We start from the raw sequence: 19,361 nt of genomic DNA on the forward strand, positions 1-19,361 counted from the left end.
CAGTACTTTCTTCATATTAGTATTTATTAGGACTTTGTTCTGGTGCTTTCTTCCTATTACAATCTGGTTGAACATGTTTTCTGTGCTTTCTTTATGTTAGTATTTATTAGAGCTTTTATTTATTCTTTATAATTTATATACTGTACTCTACAGAGTAAATATGGAATAATAAATACTGTAGAATAGAAACTATGTCTTTAACCCCTCCCTGCTTCATGTTAATGGAGTTGAACAGTTGTACCAATTCTTATCAAGGTAGTGTGTGTGGCTCCCTTCCTTGCTATTGGAGTTGGACATGCTTATAAGATTTTAATAGATACGTGAATGGAGTTGGTCTAACAAGCCTATCTTGTTCGTTTTACAGTTGAAGGTGTATAATTATCATAACTGTAACTACTAATATTATTTACATCAGTAATATATATCCTTACATACATAAACTAATGTATTTTATTGAAACTCTTGAAGGTGTATCACACTTGTACTGCATAATGGGTCACATCTTCCCCTGTATCCTCAGTGCTTGGTTGATTCTTGTTCTTTTATATCAAGAGATACTGCCATATTTGCATAAGAGATCAGTGTATTTTTCTGTATGTACCATACTTTATGTAATACTTTTCTCATTCTGTTGATGTATAATCTTTGCTGCAAGCTATAGCTTCAAGGTACACTGATCTGTCAGGATCCCCATTAAGAATTCGGAATTAGATATATTTATCTATAAAGATTCAATGATGGTTCTTCGAACAAAAGTCAGATTAGATAACATTCATTTATAGTTTTCCATTTTGTTTATGATGGTTTATCTTCATAGTAATGAAAAGTTAAGTATTAGTTAAAATGAGTGTTTATTTCACTCATGAAATATTTGTTCATGACCATCTATAATTGTTAATGAACTAAGCATATTCATGTTAATATTTTCTCAATAATTTTTATGCTGGCTATGCAACTGCATGCATGTCGACATTATTGTAAGTTAATGATATATAGTGTGATGCAAACCATATTAAAACGTTTTAACTGTTACTAAATGGCCACTTTGGTTCCATTACAGATTAGCAGATTATTTTTTGCAGTTAAGATTCAGACACACGCATGCATGTACACACACAGTACATAGAGGAAAAAAACAGGAAAATCTGCATAATAGATGTCATGATTTACAGTTTGCCAATGAATTTTCGACAAGCCAGAAAAATTGTTTAATTGAAGATAATGAAGGCATGATCAGAATGGTGCAAAAGCCAGTGAGACAAGCCATGCTTAGGGATGCCAGAGCTCTAATAATGAAGATTTTCATCCATAAAGTAATTGATTGGAAATACTTGAGACCTGTATAGTTAAGGTGAGTAATGGAGATACAGATTCATAGAGTTTGTTTAGGGAAACTTCACTGGAAGTACTTGAGAACCATATGGTGAAGGAAAATGATGTAGAAACAGTTTGCACAGAGTATTTATAGGGAAACTTCCTGTATGAACTGAGTACAAAAGAGTCAGGGGCTGATACACTATGAGTTTTCAATCTCATTTTAAGATATAACATGAAAATAGAAAATATCTGATATGACACCTTACTAAGAAGGTGATGATATTTATCTATTTATTATACTTTGTTGCTGTCTCCCGCATTAGCGAGGAAGCACAAGGAAACAGACGAAAGAATGGCCCAACCCACCTACATACATGTCTACACACACATATATACATAACTATACATGTATATATATACATATATATACATACACAGACGTATACATATATACACATGTACATAATTCATACTTGCTGCCTTTATCCATTCCCGTCAACACCCTGCCACACGAAATGACAACTCCCTCCCCCCGCATGTGCGCGAGGTAGCGCTAGGAAAAGACAACAAAGGTCACATTCATTCACACTCAGTTTCTAGTTGTCAGGTAGAATGCACCGAAACCACAGCTCCCTTTCCACATATAGGCCCCACAAAACTTTCCGTGGTTTACCCCAGACTCTTCACGTGTCCTGGTTCAATCCATTGACAGCACGTCGACCCCTGTATATCACATCGTTTCAATTCACTCTATTCCTTGCATGTCTTTCACCCTCCTGCATGTTCAGGCCCCGATCGCTCAAAATCTTTTTCACTCCATCCTTCCACCTCCAATTTGGTCTCCCACTTCTCATTCCCTCCACCTCTGACACATATATCCTCTTTGTCAATCTTTCCTCACTCATTCTCTCCATGTCATCAAACCATTTCAATACACCATCTTCTCCTCTCTCAACCACACTCTTTTTATTACCACACATCTCTCTCACCCTTTCATTACTTACTCGGTCAAACCACCTCACACCACATATTGTCCTCAAACATCTCATTACCAACACATCCACCCACCTCTGCACTACCCTATCTATAGCCCACACCTCGTAGCCATATAACATTGTTGGAACCACTATTCCTTCAAACATACCCATTTTTGCTTTTCGATATAATGTTCTCGCCTTCCACACATTTTTCAATGCCCCCTCCCCCACATATATATATATATATATATATATATATATATATAAACAAATTAAACAACCATGGAGACATCACACACCCCTGCCGCAAACCTACATTCACTGAGAACCAATCACTTTCCTCTCTTCCTACACGTACACATGCCTTGCATCCTCGATAAAAACTTTTCACTGCTTCTAACAACTTGCCTCCCACACCATATATTCTTAATACCTTCCACAGAGCATCTCTATCAACTCTATCATATGCCTTCTCCAGATCCATAAATGCTACATACAAATCCATTTGCTTTTCTAAGTATTTCTCACATACATTCTTCAAAGCAAACACCTGATCCACACATCCTCTACCACTTCTGAAACCACACTGCTCTTCCCCAATCTGATGCTCTGTACATGCCTTCACCCTCTCAATCAATACTCTCCCATATAATTTACCAGGAATACTCAACAAACTTATACCTCTGTAATTTGAGCACTCACTCTTATCCCCTTTGCCTTTGTACAATGGCACTATGCACGCATTCCGCCAATCCTCAGGCACCTCACCATGAGTCATACATACATTAAATAACCTTACCAACCAGTCAACAATACAGTCACCCCCTTTTTTAATAAATTCCACTGCAATACCATCCAACCCTGCTGCCTTGCCGGCTTTCATCTTCCGCAAAGCTTTTACTACCTCTTCTCTGTTTACCAAATCATTTTCCCTAACCCTCTCACTTTGCACACCACCTCGACCCAAACACCCTATATCTGCCACTCTGTCATCAGACACATTCAACAAACCTTCAAAATACTCATTCCATCTCCTTCTCACATCACCACTACTTGTTATCACCTCCCCATTTGCGCCCTTCACTGAAGTTCCCATTTGCTCCCTTGTCTTACGCACCCTATTTACCTCCTTCCAGAACATCTTTTTATTCTCCCTAAAATTTACTGTTTATGGATGGGGTTGTTAGGGAGGTAAATGCAAGAGTCTTGGAAAGAGGGGCAAGTATGAAGTCTGTTGGGGATGAGAGAGCTTGGGAAGTGAGTCAGTTGTTGTTTGCTGATGATACAGCGCTGGTGGCGGATTCATGTGAGAAACTGCAGAAGCTGGTGACGGAGTTTGGTAAAGTGTGTGGAAGAAGAAAGTTAAGAGTAAATGTGAATAAGAGCAAGGTTATTAGGTACAGTAGGGTTGAGGGTCAAGTCAATTGGGAGGTGAGTTTGAATGGAGAAAAACTGGAGGAAGTGAAGTGTTTTAGATATCTGGGAGTGGATCTGTCAGCGGATGGAACCATGGAAGCGGAAGTGGATCATAGGGTGGGGGAGGGGGCGAAAATTTTGGGAGCCTTGAAAAATGTGTGGAAGTCGAGAACATTATCCCGGAAAGCAAAAATGGGTATGTTTGAAGGAATAGTAGTTCCAACAATGTTGTATGGTTGCGAGGCGTGGGATATGGATAGAGTTGTGCGCAGGAGGATGGATGTGCTGGAAATGAGATGTTTGAGGACAATGTGTGGTGTGAGGTGGTTTGATCGAGTAAGTAACGTAAGGGTAAGAGAGATGTGTGGAAATAAAAAGAGCGTGGTTGAGAGAGCAGAAGAGGGTGTTTTGAAATGGTTTGGGCACATGGAGAGAATGAGTGAGGAAAGATTGACCAAGAGGATATATGTGTCGGAGGTGGAGGGAACGAGGAGAAGAGGGAGACCAAATTGGAGGTGGAAAGATGGAGTGAAAAGGATTTTGTGTGATCGGGGCCTGAACATGCAGGAGGGTGAAAGGAGGGCAAGGAATAGAGTGAATTGGAGCGATGTGGTATACAGGGGTTGACGTGCTGTCAGTGGATTGAATCAAGGCATGTGAAGCGTCCGGGGTAAACCATGGAAAGCTGTGTAGGTATGTATATTGCGTGTGTGGACGTGTGTATGTACATGTGTATGGGGGGGGGTTGGGCCATTTCTTTCGTCTGTTTCCTTGCGCTACCTCGCAAACGCGGGAGACAGCGACAAAGTATAAGAAAAAAAAAAAAAAAAAAAATATATATATATATATATATATATATATATATATATATATATATATATATAAATTTTTTTTTTTTTTGTTTTTTTTTTTCTTTCAATTAACTTGCACGATATATGCGTGTGGGGGGAGTTGGGTTCAGTTAGGAAAATGTCATTTATTGTTTAATATGTTCGTACACGTCACGCACTGAACACTGAATTAAAAACATTTATAATTTAAGACACTGAACCAGAGGCCATTACTGTCATAAGCGTCGCTGATCTTTGATTACAGTTTTCCCAGTCATCAGTGGCCCCAGTGTGTTCTTATTGGGCTTCTGCAATACAACAGAAATTTGAGTGAGATTTTTCTCTTACTGATGTAACAGTGGAATGAATAACACCCGAAAAGCTAAAAATACAAGAACACTTTATAGAGACGATGTTCAAAAGAACTTTTTTTTTTTCATATCTACGGGTCTGATACCCACATGATTCATGCCCAGATGACATTGCAACTTCATGCCACATCACCCTCGGCCAACCAGTACACACCCAACTCCATAGCAGTTCTCAGATGCAGCTGCGAAAGTGTTAAAACCAAAAAGAAATTGTGCTTAAAGATATGGATATCCACAAAGGAACCGTGAAGAAAAAAAAACTGTAGTGGTGAGGATGAGTTGATGTTCGATGGTGGAAATGGAAGGGGAACGGTTGGAGCTGACCTTTCAGATGAGAAACGAAGTAAACTGGAATCTTAAGAGAAGTCGTGCAGACCTGAAAAGTGATTTGCCAATGGGATTCAGTTGGTGTGGCCATGAACTTAAAACTGATACGGAATATATCGCCTGCAGTGAAAATTTCGTCGTATGAAGCGATGGTTACTGGTAAGGTAAAGAGACATTCGTCAGCTAAAGGTTAGTATATCCTTTTCTGACACACCGCAGGACTACTTTGAGAGACTTTTAAATGCTAGAAAACAACAGATTGAATTTTGTCCCCACCCACTCAAATTTTTTTTTTTTTTGACAGCTCAAAAGGCCATCAGCCTAGTAGCATTACTGGTTGTTTAAAACAATGAAGTTTACGCATCCAGAGGGACAAATCCCCTACTCGTGTAGATGCTGTGATACAGACAATGTTTAGAGTAGAAGGTAGATAAGAGTGGTAAAGAATTCTTCCCTCGGACAATACTGTTCGTAGACGGATTCATGACGTCGGTTTACATTGAAGAAATAGAGATTACGCCATGACAAGTTGACAAGTCATCAGATATTAAGGATGGCGCAAGTACTGATGTTTATCACGTTACAGTGATGAGGATAAAGCCACTGGACGATTTATATGCTTCAGAGAACAGGATGAAAACACAACAGTTCACCGTATTCACAGTGTACTAAATGACTCCTTTCAATCTGCTGGCGCCGATAATTATCGACTTTATCATTAACGAAGAGAATTGGTTACATCATATTTCCAAATTTTCATCGGGAGTTGCTGGTCACAGGAACAATACAACATGACCTGAACACTGCATTACACGAAAAAGTTGGGTAACTGCATCAAATGCCAACGACCATTAAGTCATGCTCATCTGATCCCACAGAGGAAATGAAGTTTCCTGTGCATGACGTGAAAGATTTTTTTTTTTCTCTCCCTACGCTAAAGAAGCAAGCAAGAGGCATCTCTGACGTATGGAACTTATTCTGCCACGTAATTTTACTACATGATTTTGAACATTTGAACAGGGTAACTTGTAGCGTGCAAAGGAAGGCAGAAGATATATTGTCTTCTTTAGATGCTAATACTCTGAAAGAGACGATATGGCTGTTGAAAGCAAGCGGGGAGTAAAATACGTGAAACAGACGATATGGCTGTTGAAAGCGGGGAGTAAAATACGTGATAGAGACGATATGGCTGTTGAAAGCGGGATGTAAAATACGGCATAATGGACATGTTCCCAAATGCTGTTACGACAACGAGATTGTGCCGCTGGTTTGTGTTGGTGTGCGGAAGTACTGGAAGGGCAGATTCGGCAGTATTTTACCGCTACATCCATTAGCAGCTATGGCTACTATAGACATCCTTCCATCGAAGATACAGCCAGTAAACTGTAGCTTTGCCTCAAAGAGAGAGTTGAATGATAGTCGCAACGATTGCTCTTTGAAATTAAAGAACATGGAAACAGCGGTTGCGGTTCTCGACACAGGTTAAGAACGAATACTCTCAAATGGCCATCTTAACTGTGTGACCTGAGACATTCCACACCAGCCACCATGGAAGGGACAAGGAGAGAAAACGTTTCAAACATTTGAAGAGAAGATGAGACTACGCTTGAATACTGATGTTAACCGGATCAGTCAATCTTCAGGTTAGTTTTTTTTATTATTCATTCTTCTGTTTTATGAGTAACTTATAGTTATGTAAAAATATGTCTAAATCATGTTTACAGTCAAGCAAATTTCTTTGCTTTCATAACCGTAACATCATTTTCTTTTTAATTCACTGACATATCCGTAATTCAGCTATAGGTTACACGAACATAAACTTTGCATAGGGATTTCATCTTTATTCGCTTCCAGTTCACCAAAAATAACAAACATTAGTCCAATACCATATTGATGCAAGTTTAAAGAAGTCGTCCTGTACAGATGTCGACATCTAAACAGGACTCCCAGTTTCTTAGAGGCAGATTGAGCTATTTCAGCAATATGGGGTTTCCAAGGTAGAGTGGATATTATAGTAATATCAAGTATGCTCATTGAGTCAAGAGGTGGAATTACAGAATCGTCAAAGGAGAGAGAAAATTTGTGCGGAATTTTCATTTGAGACGGGCAGAAACTTGGGTCTTGGAGGCATTAAACTTAACCAGATTTCGTCTACCCCACTGACATATTCTGTCCAAGTCCGAGTTTATTGAGAAAGTTGTAAATAGACGAAATGCAGATCGAGTGAAAAGTAGAGGGAGCAGAATTGGAAGATGCGGATGAATGCAGTGTTTGGTTAGTCAACCCATGGACGCATTTGGTTATTTGTGGAAGAAAGGAATTCGTCGATAAAAGAGAAAATGTGTAGGGGACAGGTCAGAACCTTGAGGGACACCGCTCTTGATGGAGAAAGATGGGGAGGCTGATCCATCAACAACCACGGAGATAGATCGACCAGAGAAGGAGCAAAGCGAAGGAGGGAAGGCAAAAGAGAGGAGTTTAAAGACGGTACTACGCTGCCACACCTTGTCAAAAGCTTTGAATATCTCAAGGGCAACTACATAGGATTACCCAAAATTTTTCAGGGCTTTTGAACAGACATTACTAAAACAGGGAAGAATATCACCAGTGGATCTTGCCTTACGGAAGCCATACTGATGATCATAGAGGCAGCTGTTAGATTCAAGATGTCTGAGGATATTGGGAGTTGAGGAGGGATTCAAAGACTTTAGAAATGGTAGAGAGTCAGAACGGTCATCCTTCTTAGGGACTGGATGTACCAACGCAAGCATCTAAGAAGAAGGAAAAGTTTTGGTTTTTAAACAGAAACGGAACAGACGAGCAAGCACAGATGCAAGTTCAGAGGCACAATCTTTCAGTACACCTGGATGGATGTCATCAGGATCATAAGCCTTGCTTGTGTCCTGAGAGAGAAACGCTTTTCAAACAGTTCGAAAAGAGATTACGGGAAGAGGAGCATCAGGGGGTGAAAGAATGCTAAAGTTATCCAAGAAGAAACGGGAACCAAAGAGAATTGCTCTGCGTACTGGAGAGACGGCTATAGTACCGTCAGAGCGTAAAAGTAAAGGGATTGGTAGAGCGACATGATTTGTTTGCTACGCCCATTGCTAAAGACAGAGAGACCTATCAATGGAAGACGAGGAGAGATGATCACACTTCGTGTGACTAATGGAACGCCTCGCCTCACGGATAACACGCTTGCTAAATCACGGGCAGTGATACATGCTGAATAGGAGTTTTCCCAAGCCTGATATGATTGATCCCTTGCCTGAATGCCCTCAGAACAGGAACGGGTGAACGATGGACTGGAAGAAGAGGTCATCTCGGAGGAAGAGGAGGAGATAACTACTTCCATTCCCGTGACAATAAGCTCCGTTATGGGTTTGGCAGGGACAAAAGTATCACCAAAGACAGTAATTTACTCGAGGAAAGTCAGAAAAGAATCTTAAGTTATTCCATTCAGCTTTGTTGAAATGCCGATATTTACGTTTTGAAGGGGCCGCTGGAGGGGAAAGTGCCGTTATGATAGATACATTCATGAGTGTGGTCAGTTGAACCAATTGGGAGCGAGATTGTATTGCTACAGCGCGAAGGATTAGAGGTGTAAATCAGATCCATAATATAAGAAGTGTGGTCACAGCGGTCAGGAATATGGGTAGGGGGGGAGATAATTTGCTCTAGATCATTGAGAATAGAGAACGTGAGGGCTTCAGTCCCTCCACCATCCGTATGGGAGGAATTCAACCATTCCCTGTGGTGAACGTTGAAATTTCCTCAGTACAGGATCTCCGCTTCCGTGTGAGAGGATGCCAGAGTCTCATGGCAGGAGTTTAGACGCGAGGAGAAGCAAAGGAAAAATATGGTAGTTGTGAGACAGACTGGAGCCACATAGCATCAAAGTTTGGGGACTCAAGGTCCTCCAGGCGTGCAAGAGGTGTGTTGATGGTGGAATAAGCACAGGCACCACCCCTGAACCGGAATGGTGAGTGGAGATTATGGTTGGAGAAGGTGGTTAGTGAGAACATCATTAGACAATTGGGATCTCATAGAGAAACTCAGATATTAGCAGAGGTACTAGACAGGTCTTCAACAGAAGAAAGATTACTTGAGAGACCAACAACGTTGGTATAGCGACTAGTCAAAAGCGGTAGGTTTACCAGAGAGGGAAAGGTCGTGGAAGGGGCCAGTGTCACTGCGGCCACAGCCCTCCCTCTCGTTGGCCGTACAGTCAGGCAGGAACCCGGAGATTCTTAGGGCCTCATCTTGACGGGGACTAGGGGGCAATAGGTTTGTCGTGATTACATAAAAAAAAAGAAAGATCGTGCAGCCATGAGATGACAAAAGAACTTATGTGAAAAAAATAAGTGAGGTTTGAGTTGTGTATTGTTTGTAAGAAGACAGCAGGACTAGCCCGGTAGTCCTGTTTTGATGAACAAGAAGGTAGGATAAGTAGTGCTGATATGGAGAATGTAAGATGGTTCCGGGCACCACTTTAACGCTCCTACCAGCACTGCAGCACCATCCTGGGCGGCTGCTGTCAACAGACTGCTACCTGATGAGATGGAATATAAGTTTTATATGATACGTGTCACTAACAGTAAAGATAACTATTCAAAGAACCCGAGATACTTTAGCTGAGCAAGAGAATGTGAAAAAAAGATCATTGTATCTTGGTTTTACCATAATTTTTAAGAAAACGAAACTGGACTTTGTGAGCAATCTGTGCGGAAAACCACCCGTGTGGTCAATCTGTGAAATCAAGTTTTCCATATATAAAGATGCACTGAATTATTCTGTATTACGAAAGTAGTAAATTTCATATACAGAAAATATAATGTCAACGAATGACTGGAGCTTAATATAACATGCAACAATACGAATACTGTTAAAAAGACTATATATATATATATATATATATATATATATATATATATATATATATATATATATATATATATATATATCGTATGAACAATTGTTATCAGTTATCCACACCTGAATATTGCCAAATATTTCCATTTTCTGTAAAGTCTCTGGGCGGAGTCTGTTACGTTGCCATAGCGACGACACCACAACCTGAACCCCTACCTGGCTGGGACATAACAGTGGAACCTCAACTTCTGGATTGTTACCTACTACCTTGATACACCTTCCTCTTGTACTTGGAATATACCTCGTGAATCTATGTGAAATAGACTCTCGGACGTTTAACATCTGAAGATGAGAGACAAGCGGTGTGGCGAAGATTCAAGAAAAGTACACCGAAGTTATGCCATAACTTTCACCTCGGTACACCATCAAGGTCACCAAGATTTAGTATGCAAAACCTGGTGGAGTAAAGAGGTGAGGTGGTACCAAGCGTGTGTCTTCCCTGGTTACGGAAGCTTAATGAACAGGGTTCTTGTGATCTGAAAGAACGCTGAATGAAACAGTTATGTTAATCATGACATTTTGCATCTGTGAACGTTTAATCGTGGCTGTGTACATCGAAATGACTAAGTACATGTATAAAAAAGATGGCGTGAATGAATGAATAATAATGAAATTTTCAAGATACATGAAAAGTGTACTATGCAGTGTATCTCTCACGGATATATACCAATGGATAAGAACCATGGGCAGACCAAAGGCCTGGTGTCACCCTTGGGGTTTACTGTTCTTATGCATGATCTTAACAGTGGGGCTCATGGTGGGGGTATGGCAGAATCTCCTCACCACACAGCATATCATGACACCGCCTCCCGTAAGTGTCAATCCGCTGTATCCATCCCGCAGTCGACTACTGGACCTCGCAGATTTTTCATACATAATAAATAATGATGTTTGTGGCGCAGCAAGTGTATTTATAACGGTGATTATCCATACCCACCCAGCGAACCGTCTGGAGCGAGACACCATGAGACGTAACATTCCCTCCGAGGATCTGTTGGACCTGGGCATGCGGAGGGTCTTCCTTCTTGGAAGGGCTGAGTGGGATGACCAGACATTATACCACAAAACACCCCAGTGGAAAATAAACGATGAAAACGTGAAGTATCGTGATATAATCCAGGGGAATTTTAAGGAACATTATCACAACCTGACATACAAGCACGTCATGGGACTGCAGTGGGTCACCCATTACTGCCCACAGACGAAATTCATCCTTAAAATGGACGATGACATTGTCGTTGACCTGTACCAGTACCGTGATTATCTGAAATCAAGATACCCCGACAGAAAGAATCTCATCCTTGGTCTCTTGCAAGTCGAGGGCAGACCAGTGCGCCGTAAGGAAAGCAAGTGGTACGTCAGCAAAGACGAATTTCCGGACGATTTCTACGCCCCATTCATGTCCGGTTGGGCATATGCCATGACGACCGATGCTGCCAGAGCAATTGTGGCCGAGTCATTCAAGTGGCCATACTTCTGGATCGACGACGTCCATGTCACGGGAACTCTTGCCGAGAAGTGCGGCGTAAAACGAGAGGGTTTGAATCGCTTTTACACCCTTCATGTTGATCACTTACACTGCTGCGTCGAGCTGCCGAACAGCCCTGATTATTACTGTGATTTTTTCGCTGGCCCTTCAGAGGGAGACCTAGACGTGCAGGCCAAATTGTTAAGTCATGCAAAGTCATGTTACATGAACCGCTGCCAGAGACGACCTCCCGAACGGAGTGTGGCTAAGACCTGCGTCCGGCAGAAGGTTGCCCCTCTAGCACCACTGGGCAAGGGTCATGGGGAAATTATCCGCGTCTCTGGGCTCCACTGACGATGATGATGTTGCCCGAGACACTTCAGATGGACCACAGGGTTTAACATGAACGGATCCAGCCAGGGTCGTTTATCTCGTGGGATATATGATTGGTTTTCTCAAGAGGTGTTTATGGAAAAAATGTATTTACTTGTAAGATTTCTTTGTATATTATATATTTATTTTGTAATGTGAATTTCTTTTTTTTTATAGAAATCTTAAGGGAATGTAAGCATAGTAAACGTACTGATTATATCAATGGCTTCGACATTTATCTTTGATTTTATCAGTAATTGTATCTTCTTTACTGCTCACGTAGAGTATATTATTTACTGCTTACAAAGAAAATGTGCCATTACAAGGGCCATATATGCAATTAGGGTAATTTTTTCCAAATGATAGTTAGAGCTTGACATTAAATGCTTGAATTAGGCCATAGGTCGGTGATATCTGTATTACTATGTTCTTACTATGTATTATGATCATTATCATATGTTGAACAGGCTGTAGAGCAGACCTGTGTGGTGCTATTAATGTATGCCATTGAACTAGTGATACTTAAGTATATTTGCCAAGTAGTTTTCATTTGGAATTATTTAGGTAAATTCTCGTGCATTACTCATGCTTAATTAGGTTAACCGCCTCTAAGTGGGTTTTCAGACTTTCCAGTTGTGAATATTGAAAACATTTCTAGCAAGGTAGACAGTGCCAACTCGGAAGAAGCATGTATAAGATTTGTGAAGGACAAAAGTAACGTGAGAAAAATGTCGAAAATGTTTATTGCTGTTATATTGTATGGCATTTAAGCTGCTTATTCCCTGTGGTTGTTGCCAAACTTATGATATTTGTATTTCATACAGCAATCTACGTCTGGCTAATTTGTTATTCAAACATAATAAATGTATTCACATATTGATTTTTTCCTTATCCTTACAGATCATGACTAACAATAAAGACTCCTGTTGCTATTGATAGAAAACGCCGTTAGTACTTACTAAGGTGTAATACTAGTATTAGAATTATTAGGTTTGATTATTATTATTATTACTGCATTAATCGTCATCATAACAGCTACTACTGCCATTTCACAACGAAAATAATACTTCTTTACAATCTGGTAAGTTTCGTGGTTTTTAGGTTATTGATATATATTGACTTGAGTTCAATGTGCTTTAAAGGTTCTCATGAGACTTGATTTCTGTTTCACTTGCTTGTAATTTTATTTTGCCTAAAGATAATCTATGATACAGTCATGTGCAACGATGGAAATTTCTATGATGTCTTTGCAAAAGATGGATAGTTAATATCCAATGATATGGTTGACCAAAGGAACTAAAGTATATCTTTAAGATGCAAAATAATGCCAAGATCTCTCATTACATATATTTCATATTTGTAAGTTTATTGATAAAGTTTACATCAGTGGTATTTTTCAATATACAGTTTACAAAGTATGAAGAACCGAGGAGGACATTGCATACCTTGCAAGCTTGTGTGTTTGTGGCATTTCCTACGCATGATGATCCCATTTCTTAAAGTTTCTTTGATGTTATGTAATTTTTCTTAAACTTGTGTGTTTCCATTCATAGCATTACATGACGTTTCTCACAGTACTTCCTCATCTTTTCCTAATAGTCTCCTGCTTATCATCATGCTATTAATTCTGGTTCTTAATCTCTCACTACATCTTTCAGACTTATTTATTGTGGATGATTACAGAAGTAAATGGAAACTTGAAGGTTGCAATGACGCCTACATTTATTTCTAGGTTTTACAAGGTAGGTAACTACACCCATGAACCTCCCACTGTAACTGCATTCTTGTATCCGGTACCACCAATGTTACACTTCAGCTGGCTTTTTCTCTTTTACACCTTAATGTTTCTCTATAGTGTGATGGAAGTAGACGTCAACGATCATTGCCCCAGCAACGTTGGTTCTGGTTAGACCCTAATGGCCATCTCAACACTGGCCATTCGACGAGAAGACATATCCGGTGGTTTAACCGCCTCGCTGGCAATGTTGCACCCGTTGGTTGGAGAGAAACACACCTGGTGACCACTAACTGATACATCCTCCACCTTTGGACTGTCTGGTTTCGTCAGTCTCACAAAGATGAAAAGAGAAGCAGGTTCAGACCAATCTTCGCTAAAGCATCCCTGCCCTACCTTGCCATCAGACTACTTTGGGAATCAAGTGAGTGTCGAGTGTTCATTGCGTTCGTCAATCAATCCCAGTTTTTGAAGTACTGTTCAGTAGTTTTTCTACAAAATTGATTAAGGACGTTTATACCTGTTGAATATGAATTCATTCACTTAATATCTTTTCAAGTACTGAGGTTTGTTATAATTCTTTCTTGATGTTTTGAATGATATTTTGTTGTTAGTGCATTTTGAAACTATCTCGACAAAGAGAAATCTTAAATGCGACAGTCACCTGTTGCTCGTTTGATCATAAGACAAACCTAAAGTCAATCTGACAGAAAGCTAAAAGAGCTTGTTAACTTATGTGCTAACTTGGATCTTTTAAGATTACGAAAGCAACTGAATTATTCTACTCGCTTAGACAACGGCCTCTTAAACCTCTTTAATAAACCACAAGATTTCTCTATCTCACAAAGAGAGATGATCAAATGAGTGCACTTTTCAGTTCTGGTGTATTCTGAACTGTTTACTGATCACTGTCATGTACTGCTGTACCTTTCTTATACCAACCAGGCGACACAGATTTGCTCCCTCGGAGGAGTCGCTTTCTGAGTACAGATGTGGAACCCCGCACACTCCTCCCACGCGCTCATGTATTTTCTTTCCTGCCTGTGTTTCAGGGCCTTGTGGAAGTCATCCCCCCCACTGTCTCGTCTTCATTACTTTGCATTAGCTTGGGCTAAACTTCATCTACAATCCATCCGTCCGAAACACCTGAGCTTGTCTGAAGTTTCTATGTACGTTGGTTCGCCGTTCTTCAGCTAGAGACGTGATGTCTTGATCCTCCAGTATCCAACCTTCAGTATAATTTCGTCTTCAACAATCGTTTCATATCAGTTCCAATAGCCTGATTTGCTGTCGTGTATCCGGCATTTTCCTCCTGTGTAGGACAGCTTTAGATTTTCCCCATCGCCTTGTCCATAATACTTTGATATTATGAGTTTGTTGTTCTTCATGATCATTCCTCGCTCTCGTACTTTGCAAATAGGCCGACTGGCTGGCTTCCCTCTTTGAGACATCTGTTATCAAACCACTGCCTCTCTCTCTCTCTCTCTCTCTCTCTCTCTCTCTCTCTCTCTCTCTCTCAGCTGAAAGAACTACATTTTATACAACCTCGGGCAGAGAAATGTATATGATAATCTACGGAAGGCAACAAATTGAAGGTATGAAATAAAATATGAAACCTGAAATCCTCTCAACGGGGATAATATCATAGAACATAAGGAAACCGTCAGAGGAAAATATATAAGACCAACCAAGGAGGCAGAAAGACCATTCAATGTCCTGCCAGGAGAAACAAGGAACATGCACGGAACAACCTGAGAAACATTTAAAGGAAAACTTGACGTATGGTTGAAATCAATCCCAGATGAAGCAAGAATCGGTGACTATGTACTCTGTAATGCAGTTGGGCAGCTGAGAAGTATACATCAAGCAGGTTGTACGCTGAGTGCATCGTGCTATCCCTGACATTTGAGGTAACTCTCAGTCTTACCTACTGAGAGGTAGGTAGGTAGGTGGGTACTCTCTCTGCTAGGGGAGATCCCTTACTACCACCTGCTTCATGATACACACCACGGAAACCTTCTGTAACGATGCTATACAGTTCTGAGTATGGAATTACGTTTCGTTATTCATGTTTTCAGAAGACCATTTAATTCTTTCCCCCCTCTCTCGTGGTTGGTTCGTACGTCTCCCATCCCGCTGTACGATGTTCTCTTTATTTCTCTATCTATCTATCTATCTGACACCTGTTCTAGTTTGAACCCCCTCGAGGTAGTGGCCACAGCAACAGAGGTTCCGTAACTGGTGAACCCCAGTGTTGCTTCTTATCCTTTAGCGCCTCACCCTTAACAGGCCACTGTTAGAGACCAAGCCTAGCTTAGTCTTTGCAGAGGCTCCTACCTAATATTAGTTCCCTACTGACTACTTCTACCTAATTCTCCTAATGCTCCTGCCTAAATGATCCTACATATTACTTCTGTCTACTGCTCCTACCATTTTGCCAAAAAGGCAGGGCTAACGCATAGCGCTCAACGCAGAAAAATCTAGTTATGTAGAATGAACTGCATGAGTTTTGTGTTACATATGACAAGGAGAGCTTGCATGTTTGTAGACAGAATTCCAGTACTCCACATGTTAGAGAGGCAGGAAGAAAAGACAGTTCCCTGGGTCAGAGGAGTGCAACTTGACAACCACTAAAGTGCTGGCTCACTAAACAGCTGTCGCTAATCCTGCCAATGCCCAGGCGGGATGTGCTGGTAATATTCCTTCCTGGTCGTTAACTGCTTAACACATCTACTATCGTAAGTTCCCACGTATTTTTTGCCTCTTATAATCCTTATCATTATAATAACTTCTACCCGTGTCGTTCCCAGGTATGTTATCCTCATTTCTTTGTCAAGAAGATGACCAAGAATTGTGTGCTTCCACGTACTGAAGATGCAACACACTCCACTTTCCCATACGTATGTGTGTAACTGGTGGACTTACGGGTTATCAACAGTTATGCCTAAAGGTTATCAACATTCATGCCTAATAGAATTAGCACCGGATGGTAAGCACGTAATACACAAATTAGTATTATTAGTTGTATGTAATGGCTGCCTTGTTTACATGTCTAACGTCATCGCCTTCTGGGAAAGGGTCTAGTAGTGGCTGCCAGTTATGGATTATAGCGAGATTCTTGCACTGCGATTTAATCTGTTATCTTCATGTTGCGTCATTGTATCTGAGAAGACCACAGGAACATGAGCAAGCCATATTTCTATTTTCCCTAATAGTATGTATCGTTGTATCATACAGGATCACAATCTTAGTTGAGGATTCATGCGGTTTAAAGTTTTTTTTTTATAGTTTGTACAAAGATCAAGTACGCTGTGCTCCAACGTCAGCGAACATGACAATGCTTCATGTTTGTGTCTGAACACATTAGGTATCTCATCAAGATACGTCATGGATATATATATATATATATATATATATATATATATATATATATATATATATATATATATATATATATATATATATATATATATATATATATATATTATCCCTGGGGATAGGGGATTAAGAATACTTCCCACGTATTCCCTGCGTGTCGTAGAAGGCGACTAAAAGGGGAGGGAGCGGGGGGCTGGAAATCCTCCCCTCTCGTTTTTTTTTTTTTTTTTTTCAAAAGAAGGAACAGAGAATTGGGCCAGGTGAGGGTATTCCCTCAAAGGCCCAGTCCTCTGTTCTTAACGCTACCTCGCTAATGCGGGAAATGGCGAATAGTTTGAAAGAAAAGATATATATATATATATATATATATATATATATATATATATATATATATATATATATATATTTATATATATATATACTATTATTACAATTAATCGCCGTTTCCCGCGTTAGCGAAGTAGCGCAAGGAAACAAACGAAAGAATGGCCCAACCCACCCACATACACATATACATACATAAACGCTCATACCTATACATTTCAACGTATACATACATATACATATACAGACATATACATATATACACATGTACATATTCATACTTGCTGCCTTTATCTATTCTCGTCTCCACCCCGCCACACATGCGCGCGAGGTAGCGCTAGGGAAAGACAACAAAGGCCACATTCGTTCACACTCAGTCTCTATCTGTCATGTGTAATGCGCCGAAACCGCAGCTCCCTTTCCACATCCAGGCCCCACAAAACTGTCCATTGACAGCACGTCCATCCCGGTACACCGCATCGTTCCAATTCACTCTATTCCTTGCACGTCTTTCACCCTCCTGTATGTTCTGGCCCCATCCTTCCACCTCCAATTAGATATCCCACGTCTCTTCGTTCCCTGTACCTCTGACACATATATCCTCTTTGTCAATTTTTCCTCACTCATTCTCTCCATGTGACCAAACCATTCCAACACACCCTCTTCTGCTCTCTCAACCACACTTTTTTCATTATCACACATCTCTCTTACCCTATCATTACTTACTCGATCAAACCACCTCACACCATATATTGCCCTCAAACATCTCATTTCCAGCACATCCACCCTCCGTACAATCCTATCTATAGCCCACGCCTCGGAACCATATAACATTATTGGAACTACTATTCCTTCAAACGTACTCATTTTTGCTCTTCATGATAAAATTCTCTCCATCCACACATTCCTCATCGCTCCCTCCCCCACCCTGTGACTCACTTCCGCTTCCATTGTTCCATCCACTGCTAAATCCACTCCCAGATATCAAAAACACTTCACTTCCTCCAATTTTTCTCCAATCAAACGTACATACCAATTAACTTGTCTCTCAACCCTACTGAACCTAATAACCTTGCTCTTATTCACATTTACTCTCAACTTTCTCCTTTCACACACTTTTTCAAAGTCGATCACTAACCTCTGCATTTCTCGCACTAATCATCCACTAGAGCTGTATCATCAGCGAACAACAGCTGGCTCACTTCCCAGGCCCTCTCATCCACAATACACTGCATACTAACCGCACTGCTCTTCCCCAATCTGATGTTTTGTACATGCCTTCACCCTCTTAATCACTTTCCCAGGAATACTCAGCAAACTTATGCCTCTGCATTTTGATCACTCACCTTTATCCCCTTTGCCTTTGTACAATGGCACTATGCATGCATTCCACCAATCCTCTGACACTGCACCATGGTCCGTGCATACTTTGAATATCCTTACCAACGAATGAACGACACGGTCACCCCACTTTTTTTTTTTTTTTTGATAAATTCCACTGCAATACCATCCAAACCCGCCGCCTTGCTAGCTTTCATCTTCCGCAAAGCTTTCGCTACCTCTTCTCTGTTTACCAAACCGTTCTTCCTGATCCTCTCACTTCGCCGACCAAAACACCCTATATTAGCCACTCTATCATCAAACACATTCAACAAACCTTCAAACTACTCACTCCATATCCTCCTCACTTCATCACAACTTGTTATAACCTCCCCACTTGTCCCCTTCACCAATGTTCCCATGTTTTCTCTTGTCTTATTTACCTCCTTCGAAAACCTCTTTTTATTCTCCCTAAAATTTAATGATAATCTTTCACTCCAACTCTCATTTGCCCTCTTCAACCCTTGCACCTTTCTCTTGACCTCCTACCGCTTTCTTTTATACCTCTCCCAGTCATTTAAACTACTTCCCTGC

General features: G+C 40.6%; 1 protein-coding gene across 1 annotated transcript; it reads left to right on the forward strand.

Annotated features, from left to right (window-relative positions):
* Positions 1-10,313: 10,313 nt before the first annotated feature.
* On the forward strand, positions 10,314-12,886 carry LOC139766210 (beta-1,3-galactosyltransferase 5-like). The gene has a single exon (XM_071694515.1). It carries the CDS (start codon positions 10,778-10,780, stop codon positions 11,990-11,992), a length of 1,215 nt encoding a protein of 404 aa, XP_071550616.1. The 5' UTR covers positions 10,314-10,777; the 3' UTR covers positions 11,993-12,886.
* The last annotated feature ends 6,475 nt before the right edge of the window (positions 12,887-19,361 follow it).

The sequence above is a fragment of the Panulirus ornatus genome, chromosome 57, assembly GCF_036320965.1.
Source record: "Panulirus ornatus isolate Po-2019 chromosome 57, ASM3632096v1, whole genome shotgun sequence".
NCBI classification, from domain to species: Eukaryota; Metazoa; Arthropoda; class Malacostraca; order Decapoda; family Palinuridae; genus Panulirus; species Panulirus ornatus.

What these genes read in the sequence shown, in the direction of transcription:
- LOC139766210 (XM_071694515.1), top strand. Translation starts at nt 10,778, where the DNA reads ATGAAATTTTCAAGATACATGAAAAGTGTACTATGCAGTGTATCTCTC.